We start from the raw sequence: 25,030 nt of genomic DNA, 5'->3' as shown, positions 1-25,030 counted from the left end.
GAAGGATGGGAAGAGATGCAGAAGGAAGCTATGCACTTAACTCTATCTTTTCTGTCACGGGAGACCGGTCCAACACTCCCTCCAGGCAGGTGCCCTTGACCCTTATCAGCTTTTGTTCATGATATTTCACCATCTACACTATTGACTCTTCCTATCTAACCTTGTTCTCTCTTAAAAGCCAAGCCCTCTGGGGAGCTCCCCTCCCTGACAGCTCCTAGCTAAGGACATGCCTTTATTTACAGAGGGAGAAGGGACCCCGCCAAAGGAAGAGACTTAAGCAAACTCATGCAGCAGAATTAAGTTTCTGGGAGGAAGAATGTATGGGTCTGATACTCGGTCAAAGGCAGAAACTGTACCCATTAGGATAGAGGTGGATTCCACGTGGGCAGGCTCACACACAGAGGGAGAGCCTGAGTTCTGCAGGCATCTGACTCTACCAAGCAGTGGTGAGAGAACTTTTATTGGCACAGTAGCGTGGCAGTAGGTGGGGTTCTCAGGCGCTGGGATCAGGGGCTGGGGGCGGGGGGCAGGCTGGGAGGGGCACAGGGGTGAGGCCAGGGCTGGATGAAGGTGAGGCGAGTAGAAGCCGGGAGGCCACAGCTCTCCTGTGCTCCTCAAACAGTTGCTCCAGAACCTTCGTGTACAGCGTGTGATAGTGGTCCACCTGCTCCTCGGTGGGCTGCGGGCACTGGGGCACCGGGATGGGGCGGCCCACTGCAGGGACAGGGGGACTCAGGTCAGGGGAGGGGCCTCGGCTGCACACACAGCGGATAGCGGCCTTCTTCCCTGGACACGGGCACTCACCCACAGTGGTGATGGGTCTGGCCAAGGGCACCAGGCCCCAGGACTTGGCTGAGAAGAGACCACGGCCCCAGAAGATGCAAGGAGAGAAGCTCAGGAGCTTCTTGATGGTGACCTGGAACAGACGCTGCCAGGAGTCTGGGGCAAAAACCTTAACTCTGAAGATGTCATTCTCCCCAAAGGAGTACACGGGCACCAGAGAGGCGCTGGGAATGTGGGGAGACAAGAGAGAAGAGGGCTGGTCAGATCAGGGGCTCTAGGAGTGCCCCCACATTCCTCCCCCACAGCTTCCCACTTCCCAAGGCCATCTGAAGCAATGACAGGGGCTATGAAGAAAGATCTGGAAGAAGGGACTTACATTTCTTAAGAGGATTGTGTACTGGGCTGTCCTATATACATTTTCTGATATAGTCTCAACAAGGTGCAAAGTGAATATTCACTCTATTTCGCAAGTAAAGCAGCATGCAAGGTCTTGCCTGTGAGAAGGTGTCATAAAAGAATGTGAGCTGAGGGAGTCTGAGCCCCAGGGTCCAGCGATTGGCACTGTGACCCTGTCTCTCTCTGCGTGGGAGGAAGTCTGGGGAAGGGGCTCAGGGCTGGGCAGCCAGCCAACACTGAAGGGCTGCCCAGAGCGCCCTCTAGAGGTGGTCACCGTGTAAGCTCTGGGGACACACAGTCCATGTCCAGGGGGCGGGTGTGTAGGCATAGAGTGTAGATCCCCAGAGGTTCTGACCATTGGAGGCAGCCCCGGCTGGGTCCTCGCTCACCCGTGCCTCAGTGCCAGGTGGACAAAACATTTACGGTTCCAGAGAGTGAGGCGGTGCTCCCCTGGGACGGCATGCAGGGCCTCGAGGGCTCCCCCGACCAATATGAGCACAGCCTGGCCGAGCTGGGGCTGAGACAGAATAAAATCCAGGCTCTGATGGTTCACGGAACATGTTCCTGTGGACAGGACGGGGTGCAGGAACAGATCTTACCCACTCGTTGGCTCCCTAGGCTCTTCTCCCTTTAGCACAGGAAGAGTGAGATACCACGCTTTCTTTCCAAACTCCTTACCCCTGTCCCCAGCGCCTCTCCCAGCAAGGATGCAGAACCGTTGCTCCAAAGCCACTTCCTGACCCTCCACTGTGAGTTTAAGCCGAGTGCCTGCAGTAGACTGTGAGTGGGGACCACTCCGGCCAGATGGAGTTACCTCTGTCACTCGGCTCAAGACTTACCATAGGACATAACATAGTCTCGATAGACTGGGAGGTAAAAGAGACTGTTCAATATGGCCAACGAGAACTGAAGTCTGGGGAACTGCTGCGAGGAGCCAGTGACCTCAGCGCAGAAGTTACAGAAGACTCCGATGCTCAGGATCCCATGTGGGTGGGCGACAAGCACGCAGTTCCTGCTTGAGGGCAGCTCTGCTGTTTTTATCAGCTGTGGGGGGCAGGGGACAGGGTGAGGGAAATAAGCATAGAAGACTTACGGGACAAGACCTCCCTCCACACTAACAGACTTCAGAGTTCAGAATCAAAGTTGCGGTCAAGGGCACACGGTTCACTCTTGAACCACCACGCTTGCTGCCTGATTGACTGAACTGAAGCAGCCGTCACAGGGAGAGGTGAGGAGGGGTGAGGAGGTGGTGGGGTAGGAGAGTGGGAGGGGGAGAACATCCCTTGAAGGGTGTCCTGTTACCTTAATGGGGAAATAATCCCTCAGCTGTTTCCAAGGAACCCAATTCCTCATCCACTGAGAACGCCTTCCTCCTTGAGCAGACAGGTAAGTGTGGGGGAAGAATTCCTACAGACACCCTTTATCACCTCTTCTACATGGGCCCTTGTTTAAGCGCTCACCTTGGCAGGGTGTGTCCCAGTCCAGGAATAACCACACCGCATAGAGAGCAGAGAGCCACCAGAGGGAGGTGAAGAGGAGGAAGACGCCAAGAAGGGAAAAGAAAGGGCCTGGGTTCAAATGAGAAAGGAGAATGATTTAGCTTCTGAAACTGCAGAGACTTCTCCACCCTCACCAGTGAGACCCCTGCCGGTCTCCCAGCTGGACTTCTGGGCCCTCCCTCCCTGGCCCTAGTGGTCCGGGTGAGGGTGGGCTCCAGCCTTTCTCTCCCACCTTCCCCCTTTCCATCTTCCCTAGTGGACCCCAGCTTGGTTCCCCTCACCCATGAAGAGGAAACAGAACACGTATTTGTAGGTGCTCAGTACTTCTAGCTGCTGTTTCTGCAGGGTTTTCATGGTGGGGGAGGGCAGCAGGGCAGTGGAGACTCCCAGGTGCTCCCCTTCTGCCAGCAGGACTACCGGACTGGATGCTGGAAGCCTTTCTGGTCTCAGTGACCAAGCCCTTGCGGCCTCCAGAGATCACCTGTGGATGTGGAGACTATGTTCAGAACCTCAGCCGTCTCCAGGCTCCCCACACTTACCATGAACTTCTCCAGTGGGTTGGTCTGGGCTGGCCACTGCTTGGGGCTGGGAAGCGGGATAGGGGATGTGCCACCGAGGTCTACCCCCAGGTGCAGTAGAAATTTTGTGGGGAAAGGGTTGCAGAAGGCAGAGAGCCCACCCACTGAGTCCCAGCCCTGACTGCATGATATCACAGATCCTGGATGAGCACGCCCTAGTGTTTGCAGGTCTGGGAGTGTCTAGGCTACTCGGAGGCAATACTTGGTGTGGGGACATCAACCCTAAGGACAAACACAGTAATCCCACATGTATATTCCCAGTGTGAAATTCAGTCCCCACGCACACTCCTCCAGGACCCTGCGGCCGCCTAGTGATAAGGTGGTGACTGTGGGCAGAGACCCCGACGCACAGGGTGTGCTCTTGGAGCAGCCACCTGGGTGGCTCCACAGGGACCCCGTGCCCCAAGTCCACGTGTGCTGAGCCAGCCCCCTGGGTCACTGTACGTGGATCGGGGCCTGCAGTGTGGGCAGAAGAGAATAAGACGGGTGGCCACTGAGACCCCTTCAAGTAAGTCCCTCTCCTTCCTGAGGGATCGGGTGGGACAGAGTTTAGGGCTGGTGGGTTTGCCCAATGCCAGCCTGGGGGCGGGGCTGGCACCAAGTATTCAGGCCCCAACCTGGGACCTTCACCTCCCAACCATGCGGGGGCCTTGAGCCCAGGAGTGGGGAGCGGGCTGGGGAACCTGGGAGCAGAGCAGGTAGAAGCTTCAGGTGTGGAAGGGCAGGAGGAGGCCCTGGGGCCTGGAACATGCGTAGAGCCACTCTCAGCAGCAGCCCAGTGTTTCCTGTGTCTTTCCACCCAGAACCCCTCCCGGTGGGCAGAGAAACTGTGGAAGGGCTCATTCTCCCCCAAAGAGAAGACTGGCACCGGGGAGGTTCTGGGGGCATAAGGGATGCCTGATTCTGGGCCCTTGGGGGTGGGGCTTCTCCCCAGCAGCACTGCCCTAGAAATCCTGCCTGGCCACCCCCGTGTTTCTCACCAGTGTTTCATTGCCGACTTGACAAATCCCTTCTGATTGCAGATCTGGAAAGTCAGCAATCTGATCTGGGATCTGGTCATTGACTCCAGGTGGTACTGGGGCCCATCCAAGGCCAGAGGTCTGGGCCAGTGGGGCTCGCCTTGTGGGTGTGTACCCTGAATAGCAGGGCTCCCCATTTTACCCCAGGGCCTGGCCCTGAGAGGTAGAGGATGTGCAAGAAGCTTTAATCCCTGAGGAGCAGCTTAGGCTCCCGTGGAGAGACCTCTGGGGGCGTGGCTTTGTGGAAAATGCTAAGGAGTGGGGAGACCTTCCAACAGAGAGACCACTGGGCTGTGGGCACATGCTCCAAGTGGTCGGGGGCCAGTGTTCACTGTGACCAGGACCTTGTTCAGGCCTGACCAGAGGCAGTGAGCCAGCATTGTTTCCAGGTTACTGAAAGTCCCTGTTTCTTGTTTTGTTGTTTGGCCATCCTTGGCCTTGTGGGATTTTAGTTCCCCAGCCAGGGATTGAACCTGGGCCCTCGGTAGTGTGAACTCAGAGTCCTATTCACTGTACCACCTGGGAATTCCTCGATCATCACATAAAAAAAAAAAAAAATTAGACTTCCCTGGTGGTCCAGCAGTTAGGAATCCTCCTGGCAAGTCAGGAGACACGGGTTTGACCCCTGGTCTGGGAAGATTCCACATGCCAGGAGGCAATTAAGTTCATGCAACACAGCTACTGAGGTGCAGCCACAGATACTAAAACCCAAGAGCTCTAGAGTCTGTGCTTGGCAACATAGAAGCCACAGCAAGGAGAAGCCCACGCACCGCAAGTAGAGTATAGCCCTGGCTTGGTGCAACTGGAGTGAGCACTGCACGCAGCCAGAAAGATTCAATGCAACCAAAAATAAAATAGAAAAAAAGAATTAAATTTAAAAGGTTATTGCAGCTATTTTAAATTGTTTATTTATTTATCACTGGGTCTTTGTTGCTGTGCAAGGGCTTTCTCTGGCTACACTGAACAGGGTCTACCCTGCCTCGCTGGGCGTGGACTTATTGTGGTGCCTTCTCTTGTTTCAGAATACAGGCTCTAGGCTCATGGCTTCAGTAGTTGTGGCATCCGGGCTCAGTAGTTGCAGCACCAGGCTTAGTGGCTGAGGCTCTTGGGCCCTAGGCATCCCAGGCTTCAGCTTTTGTGGCCCTCGGGCTCAGTCACTCCATGGCATGTGGAATTCTCTCTGACCAGAGATTGAACCTGTGTCCCCTGCATTGGCATTCCCATCCATTGTACCACCAGGGAAATCTAAATTATTATTATTTTTAACAGTTACTTTCCATTTACAGTTCTTAAAAATATTGTCAATATTCCCTGTATTGAACAAACATCATTGATCCTATCTGGCATTCAGTACTTTGCGGTGACCTCCACTCCCCACCCCTATATTGCCCCTGTCCTCACTGGAAGGACACTTTCGTTTTTTGTGAAGGTTACTTTTCTTTTAATATTTATTTATTTGGCTGCATCAGGTCTTAGTGTCACGCGGGATTTTCGTCGCAGTGCAGGTTTAGTTGCCCTGCAGCATGTCAGACCTTCCTTCCCTGACCCGGGATCAAACCTGTCCCCTGCATTGCAAGGCAGTTTCTTAACCACTGGGCTACCGGGCAAGTCCCAAAGTTACTTTCTTTTAGGGAAGTCTGACACGCACCCATCAGAAGCCTCTGTCACACGTCACATTGTCTCCTGACACAAAGCACTTTCCCTCTGTCGTGATGACTTTCTGATCAGAGTCTCCCGAACATCGTGAGCAACAAGAAGAGAATTGGGCTCATCACTGCAGCTCTCATGATGCATGCCCAGCACAGGGAGATGCTCCATGAATGAAGAGTGGGTTAGTAGGAGACAGGATAGGCAGATTCTAGTATGGCTCAGGCTGGCACACCTTTCTGTCCCTGCCCCAGGTCTCACTCGCCTGCAGCTTCCTGGTCCAGGGACCTTTTGGCAAGAAATATTTCCTCCTGTGCCTGCTCAACCCACCTGCATCCAAGGGGAAGTGATGAGGGTGGCGGGGGCCAAGGGTGACAGGGACTTTAGAGTCTGGCCAGAGTGATGCTCAGTCCACAAGAAATGGTGACACATTTTCATGGGAGTCTGGGTGGGAGGAAGGAAGAAGGACAATCTAGCTGTGGGTGCAAGTGGGGTGTCAGAGGCTGGAAATGTCCAAGGACAGTGGTTTTGTTTTTTTTTTTCCTTTCTCAAGTTCAATCTCACTCTGCTTATTTAATTAATTAACCATTGGCAGCAACACCACGAGAATTTCAGTCAAAATGAGCTGATCACACACCCAGGAGGAATCTGGAGTCTTTAATTATTTTGAGTGTAAATATGTGGCCAAAATGCTCTCGGGGCCGTGGGAAGGCCCAAGTGCACAGAGGCTGGAGGTGACCAGGAGAGGGTGATAGGCAGGGGCCAGCAGGGTCACTGAGTCCCCACTACGCCTTCCTACTCAAGTGGCTTCAGCTTTAAGGGGACAAGCGAGTGCACAGGGCCTGGGGAGGCTGTCCCGCAGGCCTCAGACGCAGTAGGACGTGTGGGTGACCCAGTGGGCCGACTCCTCCTTGGAGGACTTGGCAGAGCTATGGGTGGTGAAGAGAGACTTGTAAGCTTCTGACTCTTCGCTGCCAGCGATGGACCTCTTGGTGGCTTTTCCAGAAGCGCTCCCAGGTCCTGCTGCACTTTTGGGAGCTGAGTTGGTCTTCTTCTCTCGAGAGTCAAGACTGGGTTCTTCGGGCTTCCCTGTCTTCATTTTTGATGGTCCTGGGGCTTCTTCACTGACACCTGATTTTGAGACAGACTCTGGCACCTTGGGTTCCTTTGTTTTCTTCCCCAGCTTGGCTCGCAGCCGCACCTCCTCCATCCTGCTCTTCAGCAGCACTTCCACACCTTCCTTGGTGCCATTGAGCCTGATGACCCGGTCCCCTCCTGGGAGGCAGCCCTGCACGTGTGACAAACTTCTGCTTTGATCTCTTTGAGGTCTCGCACAGAAAACACACAACCACAGCACTGGAGGAAGTAGCACCTGTGTCGGCGTTCATCTCCAAGCCCACGACGGGGCAGATAAAACATGTTCGCTGGAGGTCATCTGATCACCTTCCCAGGCGGGGTTGTCAGAGAGCCTCAGTTCTGTCACATTCTTAATGCTTTTAATGTGAGAGGCTGACTTCCCAAGAGCCTTTTGGGAAGATTTGGCCAATAAAATCTCAATGATGGCATCTTTGTTGTAAAGTCCGCCAAGTTCACAGGCAACTACTGGTTGTCTTAGTATTTCCTGACTTAGAGCATAGTAGTTTCACTGGGCCACTAATTCAGCATCCTTGTCGACCTCCTCAACCTTCTTCAGCCCCTTCACCAGTTTATGCCTCTTAGTGATTATTCCTCCGTTGCAACCCACCTGCAAGCCAACAGAGTCCAGAGCAATCACTTACAGCAGCAATTTCCAGAGCCAGCAATTTCTGGCCTTGTTTGGTTTTTAAAAGGACTTCTGCAAGGGAACATTCAGGAAGGCAGCTGGTGCAAGGCTGGGGAGGACCAGGCTAAAGGGGCCTGCTCTGCTCTCCTCAGGGCACCTCCAGGGGCCTCTGCAAGGCTCTGACGGTCTCCTTGGGACTGGAGGCAAGACCAGCTCCAGGAGGTTTTTTATTTTTTCAAGGCTGCTTTCCATCCCCCACTTACAGGAAGCTCTCATGGGTTGACCCTCCGGATTCTCCTCTCCGGATTCCATGGAACTAAAGCTTAGATCCAAGAAGCCACAGTAAGCTTCCAGTCTGTCTTCCCTACTAGAACACATGGTCCAGCATTGTCCCTGGACCACAGCCAGGGCTATGCCTCCCTCATCCTTCCTGCATGGGAGAAGATGCCATCAGGTGAGGAGGGAATCGGGAAGGAGAGACAGTGACTATGCTGGGGTGGAGGGTTCTCATCTTATCCTGACAAGGGAAGTCCTTCTTTGGGTCCAGCCTTACACAAGCCCTTCTTGTCTCTAGCAAGATTACACATGGGATCCAGGAAAGCTTCCAGGCTCTTGTGTGCAAGCCTGCTAGGTCACTTCAGTCATGTCTGGCTCTGAGATCCTGTGGACTGTAGACTTCCAGGCTCCTCTGTGCATGGCATTCTCCAGGCAAGAATACTGGAGTGGATTGCCACGCCCTCCTCCAGGGGATCTTCCCGACCCAGGGATCAAACCTGAGTCTCCTGTGTCTCCTGCATGCAGGACAATTCTTTACTGCTGAGCCACCAAGAAAGCACTTCCAGGCTCCTCAGTTTAGTTTGGTCACTCAGTTGGGTCCAACTCTTTGTGACCTCATGGACTGCAGCATACCAGGCTTCCCTGTCCATCACCAACTCCGGGAGCTTGCTCAAACTCATTTCCACTGAGTCAGTGATGCCATCCAACCATTTCATTCTCTGTTGTCCCCTTCTCCTCCTGCCTTTAATCTTTCCCAAGATCAGGGTCCTTTCTAATGAGTCAGTTCTTTGCATCAGGTGGCCAAAATATTGGAGCTTCGGCTTCAGCGTCAGTCCTTACAATGAATATTCAGGACTGATTTCCCTTAGGAGGGACTGGTTTGATCTCCTGCAGTCCAAGGGACTCTCAAGAGTCTTCTCCAACACCACAGTTCAAAAGCATTAATTCTTCAGTGCTCCGTTTTCTTTATCGTCCAACTCTCACATCCATACATGACTACTGGAAAAACCATAGCCTTGACTAGACGGACCTCTGTTGGCAAAGTAATCTCTCTGCTTTTTAATATGCTGTCTAGATTTGTCATAGCTTTTCTTCCAAGGAGCAAGTGTCTTTTAATTTCATGGCTGCAGTCACCATCTGCAGTGATTTTGGAGCCCAAGAAAATAAAGTCTGTCACTGTTTCCATTGTTTCCCCATCTATTTGCCATGAAGTGATGGGGCCAGATGCCATGATCTTCGTTTTTTGAATGTTGAGTTTTAAGCCAGCTTTTTCACTCTCCTCTTTCACTTTCATCAAGAGGCTCTTCAGTTCCTCTTTGTTTTCTGCCATAAGGGTGGTGTCATCTGCATATCTGAGGTTATTGATATTTCTCCTTGTAATCTTGGTTCCAGCTTGTGCTTCATGCAGCCTGGCATTTCGCATGATGTACTCTGCATATTAGTTAAATAAGCAGGGTGACAAAATATAGCCTTGATATACTCCTTTCCCAGTTTGGAACCAGTCTGTTGTTCCATGTCCAGTTCTAACTGTTGCTTCTTGACCTGCATATAGGTTTCTCAGGAGGCAGGTCAGGTGGTCTGGTATTCCCATCTCTAGAAGAATTTTCCACAGTTTGTTGTGATCCACACAGTCAAAAGCTTTGGCATAGTCAATAAAGAAGAAGTAGATATTTTTCTGGAACTCGCTTCTTCGATGATCCAACGGATGTTGGCAATTTGATCTCTGGTTCCTCTGCCTTTTCTAAATCCAGCTTGACAATAAATGCTGGAGAGGGTGTGGAGAAAAGGGAACCCTCTTACACTGTTGGTGGGGATGCAAACTAGTACAGCTACTATAGAGAACAGTGTGGAGATTCCTTAAGAAACTGGAAATAGAACTGCCATATGACCTAGCAATCCCACTCAGGGGCATACACACGGAGGAAGCCAGATCTGAAAGAGACACGTGCACCCCAATGTTCATCGCAGCACTGTTTATACTAGCCAGGACATGGAAGCAACCTAGATGCCCATCAGCAGACGAATGGATAAGAAAATTATGGTGCATGTACACAATGGAATATTACTCAACCATTAAAAAGAATATATTTGAATCAGTTCTAATGAGATGGATGAAACTGGAGCCCATTATAGAGAGTGAAGTAAGCCAGAAAGATAAACATCAATACAGTATACTAAGGCATATATATGGAATTTTAAAAGATGGTAATGATAACCATATATGGAGGACAGAAAAAGAGACACAGATGTATAGAACAGACTTTTGGACTCTGTGGGAGAAGGCGAGGGTGGGATGATCTGAGAGAATAGCATTGAAACATGTATATTATCAAGTGTGAAACAGATTGCCAGCCCAGGTTGGATGCATGAGACAAGTGCTCAGGGCTGATGCACTGGGAAGACCCAGAGGGATGGGATGGGGAGGGAGGTGGGAGGGGGGATCAGGATGGGGAACACATGTAAATCCATGGCTGATTCATGTCAATGTATGGCAAAAACCACTACAGTATTGTAAAGTAATTAGCCTCCAACTAATAAAAATAAATGAAAAAAAATGACAGGGAAAAAATGAAACAGAAAAAAAAAAAAAAAATCCAGCTTGAACACCTAGAAGTTCTCGGTTCACGTACTGTTGAAGGCTGGCTTGGAGAATTTTGAGCATTACTTTGCTAGGGTGTGAGATGAGTGCAACTGCGGTAGTTTAACATTCTTTGGCATTGCTTTTCTTTGGGATTGGAGTGAAAACTGACCTTTTCCAGTCCTGAGGCCACTGCTGAATTTTCCAAATTTCCTGGCATATTGAGTGCAGCACTTTCACAGCATCATCTTTTAGGATTTGAAATAGCTCAGCTGGAATTTCTTCACTTCCACTAGCTTTGTTTGTAGTGATACTTCTTAAGGCCCACTTGACTTTGGACTCCAGGATGTCTGGCTCTAGGCGAGTGATCATACCATCATGATTATCTGGGTCATTAAGGTCTTTACTTCTTCTGTGTATTCTTGCCACATTTTATTAATATCTTCTGCTTCTATTAGGTCCATACAATTTCTGTCCTTTATCGTGCCCATCTTTGCATGAAAAGTTCCCTTGGTATCTCTCATTTTCTTGAAGAGATCTTTAGTCTTTCTCATTCTATTGTTTTCCTCTATTTCTTTGCATTTTCACTGGGGAATGCTTTCTTATCTCTCCTTGCTATTCCTCGGAACTGTGAATTCAGGGTCTATCTTTCCTTTTCTCCTTTGCCTTTTGCTTCTCTTCTTTTCTCAGACAACCAGTTTGCCATTTTGCATTTCTTTTTCTTGGGGATGATCTTGATCACTGCCTTCTGTACAGTGTCATGAACCTCCATCCATAGTTCTTCAGGCACTTCTTTCAGATCTAATCCCTTGAATCTATTTGTCACTGCCACTGTATAATTGTAAGGGATTTGATTTAGATCATACCTGAATGATCTAGTGGTTTCCCCTACTTTCCTCAATTTAAGTCTGAATTTTGCAATGAGGAGTTCTTGATCTGAGCCACAGTCATCTCCCAGTCTTATTTTTGCTGACTGTATAGAGCTTCTCCATCTTTGGCTGCAAAGAATATAATCAATCTGATTTCAGTACTGACCATCTGGTCATGTTCATGTGTAGAGTCTTCTCTTGTGTTGTTGGAAGAGGGTGTTGCTATGACCAGTGTCATAAACTGTCATAAACAGTCAAAACTGTTAGCCTTTGCCCTGTTTCATTTTGTACTCCAAGGCCAAATTTGCCTATTACTCCAGGCATCTCTTGACTTCCTAGTTTTGAATTCCAGTCCCCTATGATGAAAAGGACATCTTTTGGGGGGTGTTAGTTCTAGAAGGTCTTGTAGGTCTTCATAGAACCATTCAACTTCAGCTTCTTCAGCATTACTGGTTGGGGCATAGACTTGGATTACTGGGATGTTGAATGGTTTGCCTTGGAAACAAACAGATCATTCTGTCGTTTTTGAGATTGCACCCAAGTACTGCGTTTTGGACTATTTTGTTCTTTACAAGGGCTACTCCATTTCTTCTAAGGGATTCTTGCCCACAGTCATAGATATAATGGCCATGTGAGTTAAATTCACCCATTCCAGTTCATTTTAGTTCACTGATTCCTAAAGTGTTGATGTTCACTCTTGCCATCTCCTGTTTGACCACTTCCAATTTGCCTTAATTCATGGACCTAACATTCCAACCTCTTATGCAATATTGTTCTTTGCAGCATCAGACTTGACTTCCATCACCAGTCACATTCACAACTGGGTGTTGTTTTCCCTTTGGCTTCATCGCTTCATTCTTTCTGGAGTTATTTCTCCACTGATCTCTAGTAGCGTTTTGTGCACTACCGATCTGGGGAGTTCATCTTTCAGTGTCATATCTTTTTGCCTTTTCCTACTATTTATGGGGTTCCCAAGGCAAGAATACTTAAGTGGTTTGCCATTCCCTTCTCCAGTGGACCACATTTTGTCAGAACTCTCCACCATGACCCGTCCGTCTTGGGTGGCCCTGCATGGCATGGCTCATAGTTTCACTGAGTTAGACAAGGCTGTGGTCCATGTGATCAGATTGGTTAGTGTTCTGTGATTGTGATTTTCACCTTGTCTGCCCTCTGACAGATAAGGATGAGTCAGAGGAAGCTTCCTGATGGGAGAGACTGACTGTGGGGGAAACTGGGTCTTGTTTTGATGGGCTGGGCCAAGCTCAGTAAATCTTTAACCCAATATTCTCTTGATGGGTGGGGCTCTGTGCCCTCCCTGTTGCTTGACCTGAGACCAAACTAAGATAGAGGTAATGACGATAATGGCAAACTGCTTCAAAATGTCTTTAACGCTGTGAGAATTTATTTGGTATAATTGTTCTGCAGCTTGTGGGTCGTCTGCTCGGTGGATTTATTGGTAGGGTTAATGGCAACCTCCGAAAGGGCTTATGCCACCTGATGTGTGACCCGGGCCTGCTGCACCCAGAGGCCCTGTCCCTGTGCAGGCCACCGCTGACCCACACCTCTGCAGGACTCACGCGACACAGAGCAGGTCTGGCTCAGCCTCTGCGGCTTCTCTGGGTGCACTGTTGTGCACAGGGTGTGGTTTGAACCCTCCAAGCATCTCTGGTGGGTATGGGGTTTGATCTAAAGGCAATGATGGCACTCCTACCATCTTGCGAGGGCTTCTCCTTTGCCCTTGGATGTGGGGTATCTTTTTTTCGTGGGATCCAACATTCTCCTGTCAATGGTTGTTCAGCAGAGAGTTGTAATTTTAGAGTTCTTGCAGGAGAAGGTGATTGCACGTTCTTCTGATCCACCATCTTGATCACAGCCTGTGTGTAGGGACAGAGTGTAGCTCCCCAGAAACACTGCGAGGTTCTGACCATTGAAGGCAACCCGGACTGGGCACCCACTCACCCGTGCCTCAGTGCCAGGCTGACGAAGCCTTTACGATTCCGGAGGGTGGGGCAGTGCTCCCCTGGGACGGCATACAGGACCTCATTGGCCCCTCTGACCACGATGACCACAGCCCTGCCGAGCTGTGGTTCAGACAGAACAAAATCCAGGCTCTGACGGTTCACAGAACATACTCCTGTGGGCATGAGGAGGTTCAGGAACAGTCAGCGCCCCCTCATTGGCTCCATAGTCCCTCCCCTGTCCCTTTAGCACACTAAGTATCAGACATCACCCCCTTCTCTCCAAACTCCCTACCTCTGTGCCCCTGTCCACGTATCCTACAGTGACTCTCCCAGCGTGGATGCAGGACTCTGGGGCCAAGCCACCTCCTGACCCCCACTGGGAACCTGGCCAATTCAAGCCAAGTGCCTGGGGTGGGTGGTGAGTGGGGGTCACTCTGGCCAGATTGGGGTGGGGTCACCCTCTGCCATTCAGCTCAAACTCACCACAGGACAGAAAGTACTCTCGATGGCCTGGCATGTACAGGAGGCCATTCAACACGGCCAGTGAGAACCGAAGCCCTGGGAACTGCTGCGAGGAGCCAGTGCCCTCCGTGGCGAAGTTACAGAAGCTTCCGATGGCTATGATCCCGTGTGGGTGAGACACTAGCACGTAGTTCCTGTCTGGGGGCAGCTCTGCTGTCTTCACCAGCTGTGGGGGCAGGGGGCAGGATGCGGGAAAGAAAACAGAAGGCAGAACATCAGCTGAAAGGGCTTCCCTCCACACCAAGAGACTTGAGAGTCCAGGATCTAAGATGGGGTCAAAGGCACGAGGGTCCACTCTGGAACACCATCCCACCCCCTGCCCCATCACCTGAACTTCAGCAGCCAGAGGTGAGAATCCATCAAGGGGAGGAGAGGGGAGGTGGGGAGGTAAGGGAGAGGGAGGGGTGGAGCATCCCTTGGAGGGTGACCTGTTACCTTAATGGGGAAATAATTGCTCAGGTGTTTCCAAACAGTGCAGTTCTTCAACCACTGACAACGCCTTCCACCTTGGGCAGAGAGATAAGGGGGGAAGAATCACTACAGACACCATTTATCAGCTCTCACTACTGGGGCTCTTGTTATTCTTTCGCTGCTAAGTTGTGTCTGACTCTCTGTGACCCCATGGACTGCAGCATGCCAGCCTTCCCTGTCCTTCACTATTTCCCAGAGTTTGCTCAAACTCATGTCCATTGAGTCCATGATGCCATCCAACCACCTCATCCTCTCACCCCCTGCTCCTCCTGCCGTTGTTTAGCACTCACCTCGCTGGGGTGTGTCCCAGTCCAGGAATAACCATACCAAGTAGAGAAGAGAGAAATACCAGAGTGAGGTGAAGAGGAGGAAGATGCCAAGAAGGGAAAAGACAGGGCCTGGGAAAAGTTGAGAAATGAAAATGGTTCAGATTGTGAAGTCGCAATGATTTCTCCCTTCTACCCTCACCAGTGAGATCCTTGCCCGTCTCTCTGCTAGACTTTGCCATGTCCCTCCCTTTGCCCTGGTCCGGTAAGGGGTGCTCCAGCCTTCCTAGCCTACCTTCCCTTTTCTCACCTTCCCAAGTGGACCCCTGCTCCCCTTACGCAGGAAGATGAAACACAGCACATATTGGGAGATGCTCAGTACTTCTAACCACTGTTTCTTTAGGGTTTTCATGCTGGGGGTGGGCAGTGGGGCGGTGGAGAGTCCCAGGTGCACCCCTTCAGCCAGTAGGGCTCCAAACGGGGGAAAATGGGATGAAGGCTTTGGTAGGAGCACAGGAAGCCTTTCTGGTCTGAGTGACCAAGCACTTGGGATCTCCCAGGATGGCTTGTAGGGGGCTGTGTGTGGGGGGAGCCTCTCTAATCAGAGCCCCAGAGGTCTCCAGTCTGTTCTCACTTATCATGAACTGGTTGGTCTGGGCTGGTCTCTTCATGGGACTGGGAGACGGCCAAAGGGGCGTGCCATGGAGGTCCAGCCCTGGGTGCATTCAAAATCATTGTGAGGAGGGTTGCAGAAGCCAGGACCCCACACTGGATCCCAGCCCTGACTGTGTGATCGCGCGGATCCTGGACGAGCGCGCACATTTTTCTGGCCTGGGAGCATCTAGGCCACTCGGAGGCATTACTTGGCACAGGGACATCAACCCTAAGGAAAAACACAGTAATACCATATGTATATTTCCAGCTTGAAATTCAGCCCCGCCTAAACTCCTCCAGGGCCTGAGGCCTAGGTGAGGGTAGGAGGTGACTGTTGGCGGGGACCCCGAAGCACAGGATCTAATCTTGGAACAGCTGCGAGCGCCATTCAGGACAATGAGGGCAGCATGGGCGCCTGCACCGGGGTGCCCCCTCCATCCCCACAGCCCACCCAGCTGTACCCGGATGGGAGCCCCCTCTGTGGGCAGAAGAGGATCAAGAGGGGTGATCGCCGAGATGCTTTGAAGTCCCCTTCCTTCTCATGGGATCCCATGAGACAGTGTTCAGGGCTGGTGGGTTTGCCCAATGCCAGCCTGGGGGCGGGGCTGGCACCAAGTATTCAGGCCCCAACCTGGGAGCTTCACCTCCTAACCACGCGGGGGCCTTGAGCCCTGGAGGGGGGAGCGGGCTGGGGAGCCTGGGAGCAGAGCAGGCAGAGGTTTCAGGTGTGGAAGGGCAGGAGGAGGCCCTGGGGCCTGGAACATTCATAGAGCCAGTCTCAGCAGCAGCCCAGTGTTTCCTGGGTCTTTCCACCCAGAACGCTCCCGGTGGACAGAGAAACTGTGGAAGGGCTCGTTCTCCCCCAAAGAGAAGACTGGCACCGGGGAGGCTCTGGGGGCACAGGGACACCTGACTCTGGGGCCCTGAATGTGGGGCTCCTCTCAAGAGGCCTTGCCCCAGAGTCCACCAACGCCACCCCCACCTCCCGGGTTCCTCACCGGAGGTCCAGAGCCAACTTGACAAATCCCTTCTGATGACAGATCTGCAAGCTCAGCGATCTGATCTGGGATCTGGGCATTGACTCCAGCGGGTCCCTGGGCCCACCCAAGGCCAGAGGTCTGGGCCAGTGGGGCTCGCCATGTGGGTGTGTACCCTGAATAACAGGGCTCCCTTTTTTTCCCCGGGGCCTGGCTCTGAAGGGTAGAGGATGTGCAGGAAGCTTTAATCCCTGAGGAGTAGCTTATGTCCTGGTGGAGAGACCTCTGGGGGCGTGGCTTTGTGGGAAATGCTAAGAACTAGGGAGCCCCTCCAACAGAGAGTCCACCGGGCAGGGCACACCCTCAGGTGGACTGGGGCTGGTCCTCACTGTGACCGTGGCCCAGTTCAACAATGGCCAGAGGCGATAAGCCAGCAGTTTTCAGGTCACAGAAAGTGTCCTTTCTTCTTGTTGTTGAGCTCCACTGTACCCTGTGGGATTTTATTTCCTGACCAGGGACTGAGCCTGAACCCTGGGCAGTGTGAATTCACAGTGCCGACCATTGTACCTCCAGGGAATTCCTGAATCATCACTTTTTAAAATGACTTTTTAATGAAAAGAAAATTGGACTTCCCTGGTGGTCCAGCACTTAGGAATCCCCTTGGGGAGACAGGAGATACAGGTTCGATCCCTGGTCTGGGAAGATTCCACCTGCCATCAGCCATCTAAGCCCATGTGCCACAACTACTAAGCTGGAACCAAACTACTGAAACTTGAGCACTCAAGAGTCTGTTCTCGGCATCATGGAAACCAGGGTTATGAGTTGCCCATGCACCACCAGTAGGGAATAGCTTTGGCTTTGTGCAACTGGAGAAAGCCCCGCATGCAAAAGCAAAACCCCAATGCAGCCAAAACTAAAATAGAAAAAAAAATAAATTAAAAAATTATTACAAATATTTCAAATTATTTATTTATCATTGGCTGTGCTGGGTCTTTGTTGCTGTGCAAGGGCTCTCTCTGGTTGCAGCGAATGGGGGCTCCTCTGCCTTGCTGTGCATGGACTTCTCATTGCGGAGCCTTCTCTACTTTCAGAATACAGGCCCTAGGCTCAGGCTTCAGTAGTTGTGGCTCCCAAGCTCAGGAGTTGCAGCTCTTGGTCACTAGAGTGGCCAGGTTTCAGTCGTTGTGGCCTTTGGGCTTAGCTGATCCTCAGCATCCTTAGTTGCTCCATGGGATCCTCTCGAACCAGGGATCCCATCTGTGTCCCCTGCACTGGCAGGCCGGTTCCCGTCCATTGGATCACATAAAGTCGCTCACAATATTTCACTGGTGCCATGCCTGTGATGATGATGGTGGTGATGGACATGACGGTGATAAATTCACTGGCTCTTCTTTTGCCAAACTCTTTTAAATCTTTTGATCTTAATAAGTTAATTTTCCCAAGAGTCCCTTCTCACTGAGTGAATGAGTTCATGTGGACCAAATGCTGGGTTTGCAGTAGGGCTTCATATGGTAAAACAAATCTCTGCTTCATGTGATCTCCCAGCCCCCAGGGAACAGGAAGGATGGGAGGAGATGCAGAAGGAAGCTGTGTACTTAACTCTTTCTCTTCTATCACGAAAGGTCATGCCAACTCTCCCTTCTGACAGGCACTCTTGACCCTTGTCAGCCTTTGGTCACAGTGTTTCACCATCTACCCTATTCTCTGCATCTACTTAAACGCTGTGCACACTTCAGAGAAGAGTTCTTCAGGGATCTACCCTCCCCACCACCATTCTGATGCCCTGTATCTCTTAACTAAGCAGATGCCTTTATTCAGAGGGAGAAAGGCCTTAGCCAAGGGAAGAGACTTAGACGGAAGCTGATAGAGCAGAATTCAGTCTCTGGGAGGAGAATTCAGGGCCCTGCTCTCAGTCTAAGGCAGCAAGTCTGTCTCGATCAGGTGGAGATGGAACCCACGTGGGCAGGCTCACTCCCAGAGAGACTCTACGAAGCAGAGGTGAGAGAACTGGCTCTTCCTGGCACAGTAGCAGGCAGCCGGTGGGGGTGCTCAGGCCCTGGGATCAGGGGCTGGGGGGCCGGGAGGCGGGGAGGGGCGAGGCCAGGGCTGGATGGAGGTGCGGCGAGTAGAAGCCGGGCGGCCACAGCTCTCCGTGTGCTCCTCGAACGGTTGCTCCAGGGCATTTGTGTAGAGCGTGTGATAGTGGTCCACCTGCTCCTCCGTGGGCTGCCGGCACTGGGGCACCGGGATGGGGCGGCCCACTGCAGGGACAGGGGGACTCAGGTCAGGGAAGGATTCTCGGCTGCCCATATTGCTCACAGCGGCCTTCTTCCCTGCAGCCGGGCACTTACCCACAGTAGCGATGAGTCTGGCCAAGGGCACCAGGCCCCGGGACCGGGCTGAGAAGACACCATGGCCCCAGAGGATGCAAGGAGGAAAGTATATGATCTTCTTGAAGGTGGTCTGGAACAGATGCTTCCAGGAGTCTGGGGCAGGGGGCTTAACTGTGAAGGCTTCATTCTCTCCAAAGGAGTACACGGGCACTAGAGGGACACTGGGAAGAGGGGGGCAAGAGAGAAGAGGACATCAGGGGCTCTAGGAGCACCCCCAGATTATTCCCCACAGGTTACCACTTCCCAAGTCCATTTGAGACAAATGAGAGTTCTACTAAGATAGATCTGGGAGAAGGGAATTAGTTTTCTTAAGAAGACTGATACAGGGCCTTCCTGTATATATTTTCTGATACTGTCTTAGTTACAACCTGGTGGCAAGGGGAGTACTAACACTATTTCAAAAGTAAATGAGTTTGGAAGGTCTTGCCTGCGTGGTTGTCATTAAGAATTTCAACAGAGGGCATCTGAGCCCCAGGGTCCTGTGATTAGCACTGTGACTGTATCTCTCTTTTCATGGGAGGAGCCTGGGAAATGGACACCAGTGGTGGGCACAGAGAAACACTCCAGGTCTGCCAGGTTTGCCCTGTAGGGGTGTTCATGGTGGAAGCTCTGGGGAGACCCAGTCCACCTCCAGAGGGGCGGTGTGTCGGGATAGAGAGTAGATCCCCAGACACACTGTGAGGTTCTGACCACTGAAGCCTGCCCCGGCTGGGCCCCCGCCCACCTGTGCCTCAGTGCCAGGCGGACGAAGACTTGACGATTCCAGAGAGTGAGGCAGTGCTCCCCTGGGATGGCATACAGGGCCTTGTGTTCTCCCCGGACCAGGACGGCCATAGTCTGGCCAAGCTGGGGTGGAACAGGATAAAATCCAGTCTCTGGTGGTTTGTAGAATGTAGCCCTGCAGGAAAGAGGGTATGCAAGAATTTGACAGTCCCTTACTTGGCTCCCTATTCTCTCACCCTACCTGTTGGCACATGAAGGCTGCCATAACCATCCCTCTCTTTCCAAACTCCCTACCCCTGTGCCCATGTCAGCATGCCCTATAGCGCCTATCCCTTTAAGGAGGCAGGACACTTGCCTCAAAACTATCCTCTAAAGCCCACTGTGAGCCCAGCCGCTGTTCAAGTCAGGTTCCTGCTCTAGGTGGTGGTTGGGTCACCTCTGAAGGACATGGGGTTAGTTTGCCATTTCCCGCTGAGCTAAAGACCCACTGCAGCCCATAATGTCGTCGCGATAGAGATGTAGAAGATGCCATTTGTTGTGCCTAACCAGGGCTGAAGCCCCGGGAACAGGCGGGAGAAACCTGTGCTCTCAGTGCAGAAGTTACAGAAGGTTCTGATGCTGGTGGTCCCACGATGGTGGGCCACCAGCAAGTAGTTCCCATCGGGGGCCAACTCTGCGGATTTTACCAGCTGTTGGAGGTGGAGAGGATGATAAGAAAGGAGTAAAGAAAGCAGGATACCAGCTATAAAGAGTTCCCTCTACACTAACAGACTTCAGGGTTCAAGGTACCACAATGGGATCAAGTGCACCAGGGTCCCCTCTGAAACATCATCCCAAAACCTGCCCCAGTGTGGGAACTTAGGCAGCCGGGGCTCACACTCCAGCATGGGAATGGGTGAGGAGGTGAGGGCGGGTAGGGGAGAGGGAGAGGCAGCGCATTCCTTGGAGGGTGAACTGTGACCTTAGTGGGGAAATAATCCCTCAGGTGTTTCCAAACAATCCAATTCCTCATCCACTGAGAATGCCTTCCTCCTTGGGCAGAGATAAGGGTGGGGGAAGAATTCCTGGAGACCACCTTTATCACCTCTCACTACCTGGGCCCTTGTTTAGTGCTCACTTTGCTGGGGTGTGTTCTGGTCCAGAAACAGACCATATGAAGTGGAGAACAGAGAAACACCAGAGCGATGTGAAGAGGAGGTAGAAAGCAAGAAGAGAAAAGAAGGGGCCTGGGGGAAAGATGAGGAAGAAAAATGAATTAGCTTTTGGAACCACACTGACTTCTTGCCTCCACACTCACCAATGAGATCTTTGCCCATCTCCCAACCTGCCCTGTGTCCCCTCCCTTCTCTTTGTCCAAGGGCTGCCCAGCATGTGGGCCTCCAACCCATCTTCCCCCACCTTTCCCCTTCCCCTTCCTTCTGTCCCTAGTGGAACCATGCCCTGCTCCCCTCACTCATGAAGAGAAAAGAGAGCACGTTTTGGTAGATGCTCAGTACTTTGAGCCTGTTTCTGCACCATTTTCATGCTGCAGGAAGATGGAGGGGCAGTGGAGACTCCCAGGCACCGCCCTTCTGCTGCTGGGCTCCAGGTCCCCAGGGGGTGGGGCAGGGGGAAGGGATGAAGATTTCCGTAGGAGCCCAGGAAGCCTTTCTGGTGTGAGTGGCCAAGTCCTTGGGTCTTCGCAGGATTGCTCAGATGGGGAGCAATGTGTGGATGGGGGGACCCTGGGATCTGGGCTCCAGATGTCTCCAGCCTCCTCACAGTGATCACTGACCTTCTCCAGTGGGTCGGACTGGGTCAGATTGGGCAATGTGGTGGGTGGGATACGGGGCCTGCCACCCAGGTCTACTGCTTGGGTCATCAGGAATCTTTAGGAATCTGTGTGTGGGGGTGTCGCTGAAGAAGCCAGAAAACACACCCACTGAGTCCCAGTGGAGACTGTGTGATCTGGAGGAGACAGCTGATCCTTAACGGGAGACCCTGGGCTGTCTGTGGGTCTCCTGGAGTATCTAGGCCCCTGGGAGGCGAGGCCGGGCATGTGGACTTCTCCTGCCACGAGCAAACACACCAACACCGCAGGTGTGTTCCCACCTTTTAAAAAAAAAAAAAGCTTAATTTATTTAAAAATATTTTAAAGCATTTTTTACATTTCTATAAAAGCTGTACAGAAAATAGTGTTCTAATATGGCACACACCCCCACCTGTGCTTCACCCTATTATAAACACCTTGCATTATTAGGAATGCTTGTTACAACTGATGGAACACACTTGACACAGGATTTTCAGCTAAAGTCTGTAGGTGTCATTAGGGGTCACTCATTGTGTCCCACAGTTCTGTGGATTTTGACAAGTATATCTGCTGCTGCTAAGTCACTTCAGTCGTGTCCGACTCTGTGCGACCCCATAGACGGCAGCCCACCAGGCTCCTCCATCCCCGGGATTCTCCAGGAAAGAGTAGGGTGGAGTGGGGTGCCATTTCCTTCTCCAATGCATTAAAAGTGAAAAGTGAAAGTGAAGTCGCTCAGTCGTGTCCGACTCTTTGCGACCCCATGGACTGCAGCCCACCAGGCTCCTCCGTCCATGGGATTTTCCAGGCAAGAGTACTGGAGTGGAGTGCCATTGCCTTCTCCAGACAAGTGTATCTACCATTGTATAAAATACAGAATATCCTAATTGCCATAAAAATCTCCTACGCACCATGAAAGTGTTAGTCGCTCAGTCGTGTCTGACTCTGCGACCCAGGGACCTGATTTCCACCAAGGCTCCTCTGTTCTTGGAATGCTCCAGGCAAGAATACTGGAGGGGCTTGCCATTCCCTTCTCCAGGCGATCTTCCCTACCCAGGGATCGAAACTGGGTGTCTGCCCTGCAAGCGGTTTCTTTACCAACTGAGCCATCAGGGGAGACCCTGAAGCAGGACGGTCCAGCCTTTAATTTCAGTCTCCAGCACAGTCATCCAGGCAGCTGCTGGGGGCCTGAGGTGCCCCTAGGTGAAGACGCGGTGCCTGTGTGCCGGGATGCCGCGGCGTGCCTTGATCTCTTCCAACCGCTGCTTCCTAGACAGAGTGCACCTGCGCGCTGCCGGGCCTCGAGTTCGCTGTACCTGGGTCTGGGACCCCCACTGTGCCCGGAACAGGAGACAAGAAGGGTGGTCACAGAGCCACTTGCAAGGCCCCTTCCCTCCCGCCGGGATCAACTGAGACAGAGTTCAGAGTTGGTGGAGTTGCGAGAGGCCAGCCTGGGGGTGAGGCTGGCAGCCAAGAAGTCAGGGACCAGTCTGGGTACTTTCAGCCTGGGAGTAGCCGGCGGTCAGGCATGAGAGCGGGGGAGGGTAGATGTGCGGATGGGCGTGTGGAAGGGAGGAAGGAGGCCCCGGGGTGTCGGGGGCGGGGGCCACGGAGAAGAGCGGAGGGACCCCTCTCCCTATCTGCTGCAGCGCTTCTCACCCAGACGCCGGGCCGGTCTGAAACTGCTAGAAGATCTCGTTTTTCCCCAAAGTGAAGAGCGCATTGGAGAGACCTGGGAGAGCAGTCCCCGGGGCCGCAGGCAGGCTGCTCCCCCGTGTTCCCACGCCAACTTGAGAAATCCCTCTGATATCAGCTGCGAAAGCAAAGCGATCCAGGCTGTGCCTCCAGGGCCTCTAGGGGCCAACCCACGGCCAGGATGGCCATCAGGCCTGGACAGGAGACAGGAGGCACGGGCCTTACAGGCGACACCAAACCTGTGCGGCAGGATGACCTGCCGTCTGAGTCTTCCAGAAAAAGGGAGGAGGGCACTGGGAGATGGAGCTGGGACCAGGCGCCCCCAGCGGGGAGGAGGGCAGGGAGGAGGTGGCCGCAGGGACTGGGGGTCCTGAGACCCAGGGCTCCCCTGCTCACCAGCACACAAGATGTAGTTCATGAAGACAGGAAGATGGATGCGATGGGGCAGTTGGAGCAGGTGAGGCCGGAGGCCAGGGAAGAGGCGAGAGAAGTGTCTGGTCATTGTGCTTAAGACCCCGAGGACCAGGACCCAGAGAGGGTGGAAGCTCCACCAAGAGGTAGCTGTGGGAGGGACCTAACTCTGTGGTGTCCACCAGCTGGGCACGGAGGGTGCACACCAGGGGGGTGGGGGGTGCCATGTTTGGACTTTGGGGGTGACTGTCCCAAGAGTCTACCCTGAAGTCCAGCTCTCACCCAGCACAGAGTTCCAGAGTGCCTCACCAAGATGGGGAGGTGATCTTGGAAATGTCTCCAGATGGCCCAGTGTGGATCCAGGCAGAGCCGTGATCTCCTGCCCAAGGTATGTTTCTGTCTCCATCGAGCCCGTTCAGGTTGAAGACCGCTAGGATCCAAGCCTGGCTCAGGAGTATGAGGAGCAAGGCATCCAGGCACCCCTGGACTGGAGGTGGGGGCACGACGTGGGAGGACTCTGATTCCAGAGGTTTAAGTCCCAGATCCCCTTTTTACCCCCTTCTCTCTTCCATAGATTCAGGCCCAATCTCTTCAATGCAGAGATCCCAGCCCCACCTCCCTCCCAATTGGCATCAGGAAGCAGAGAGCCAGGCCCGGAGTTCTCAGGGCTTCAAGGACTCACCCAGCCCCAGAAAGAAGAAGATCCATTGCAGGAGGGCAAACACTTGGAGGCCCCGGGTGGAGGTGACTGGAGGAGGCTGGCCTTCTGTAGAGGGGAGTCACACTGTGGCTCTGATATTACCGTCCTTTGGCTTAGTCTCCTGGCCCTGACCCCTGACCTGGGTTCTGCCCTGGTTTCGGCCCCCTCTGCTGACCTGCACAATGGATCATCATGATCAGGAGCCCCACAAGGAAAGTATATCCACTACTTGGGCACACAGGTTCTCACCCGTAGGACAAAAGGGGAAGATCAGGGATGTGGCTGAGCGTCTAAGGATGAGGAAGCTATTTGGAATTTGTGAAGGTTGGGACTGGCTCCCTGTGTCTTTCAGGGCTGGCAGATATCTGTGGGGGTCGCCTTGTGTGCGTGTACCCTGAATAGCATGGTTCCTCCTCTGTCACCTGGATATGGCCCCAGAGGGGTAGAGGACCTGCTGGGGAGTTTGTTACCTAAACCTAGCTTAGGCCTTTGTGGGGAGACCTCCAGAGGGAAGGGCTTTGTGGGAAAGGCTAAAGATTGGGAAGCCCCTCCAAGAGAGCGTCCACTGGGCTGTGAGCACACCCTCCAAGTGGGCTGGGGCCTGTCCTCACCGTGATTTGAGTGTGTTCAACACTGATCAGAGCCAGCTCGTTTCCAGGTCAGGGAAAGTCACCTATTTTGTCGTCGTTGTTTGGCGGTGCCTCGCCTTGTTGACATTTAGTTCCCTGACCAGGGATTGAACCTGGACCCTGGGCACTAAGATCTGGAGTCCTAACCACTGGACTGCCAGAGAATTTCCAGAATGTGATTTTTTTTTGTTTAAATTTTATTATTCTTTTAATTGAAGTATAATTGTTTTACAATATCATGTTGTTGTTGTCGGGGAGGCGGTATTGTTGATCACTAAGTGGTGTCAGACTCTTTGTGACCCCATGGACTGCAGCTGGCCAATCTCCCCTGTCCTCCACTATCTCCCGGCTTTGCTTGAATTCATGTGCACTGAGTCGGTGATGCCATCCAACCATCTCATCCTCTGTCGTCCCCTTCTCCTTTTGCCTTCAATT

The 25,030-nt window shown here is 52.5% G+C and overlaps 2 protein-coding genes and 2 pseudogenes across 2 annotated transcripts; all 4 read right to left on the bottom strand.

Moving 5' to 3' along the window:
* Positions 1 to 495: 495 nt before the first annotated feature.
* On the bottom strand, positions 496 to 3,155 carry LOC110126434 (2-acylglycerol O-acyltransferase 3-like; the record flags this gene model as incomplete). Its single annotated transcript, XM_070460675.1, is given in 8 exon segments — positions 496 to 607; positions 610 to 714; positions 805 to 1,007; positions 1,569 to 1,743; positions 2,019 to 2,223; positions 2,482 to 2,552; positions 2,640 to 2,747; positions 2,960 to 3,155. Coding segments are annotated over 8 exon segments (1,164 nt in total), but the record flags the coding sequence as incomplete, so codon positions are not given.
* A 3,632-nt stretch (positions 3,156 to 6,787) lies between these two features.
* Positions 6,788 to 13,269, bottom strand: LOC110126546 (replication termination factor 2 pseudogene; annotated as a pseudogene).
* A 93-nt stretch (positions 13,270 to 13,362) lies between these two features.
* Positions 13,363 to 17,623, bottom strand: LOC139032768 (2-acylglycerol O-acyltransferase 3-like). Its single transcript, XM_070460674.1, has 6 exons — positions 17,575 to 17,623; positions 14,967 to 15,098; positions 14,652 to 14,759; positions 14,326 to 14,396; positions 13,852 to 14,056; positions 13,363 to 13,541 (listed from the first exon to the last, which is right to left on the bottom strand). Exons 1-6 carry the CDS (start codon positions 17,621 to 17,623, stop codon positions 13,363 to 13,365), a joined length of 744 nt encoding a protein of 247 aa, XP_070316775.1.
* On the bottom strand, positions 17,210 to 20,690 carry LOC139032767 (2-acylglycerol O-acyltransferase 3-like; annotated as a pseudogene).
* Between the last annotated feature and the right edge of the window lie 4,340 nt (positions 20,691 to 25,030).

Source organism: Odocoileus virginianus, chromosome 33, assembly GCF_023699985.2.
Source record: "Odocoileus virginianus isolate 20LAN1187 ecotype Illinois chromosome 33, Ovbor_1.2, whole genome shotgun sequence".
Lineage (NCBI taxonomy): Eukaryota > Metazoa > Chordata > Mammalia > Artiodactyla > Cervidae > Odocoileus > Odocoileus virginianus.
The sequence above is the reverse complement of the archived record's forward strand: the minus strand, read 5'-3'. Positions and strand labels throughout refer to the sequence as shown.

Excerpts from the sequence above, each read along its gene's own strand:
- LOC139032768 (XM_070460674.1), bottom strand. The coding sequence starts at position 17,623 with ATGTCCATCACCACCATCATCATCACAGGCATGGCACCAGTGAAATAT. Across the intron at positions 14,397-14,651 it reads CTGGGACACACCCCAGCGAG|GTGGAAGGCGTTGTCAGTGG; the intron begins GTGAGTGCTAAA and ends TCTCTGCCCAAG. Across the intron at positions 13,542-13,851 it reads AGAGTACTTTCTGTCCTGTG|GAGTATGTTCTGTGAACCGT; the intron begins GTGAGTTTGAGC and ends TCATGCCCACAG.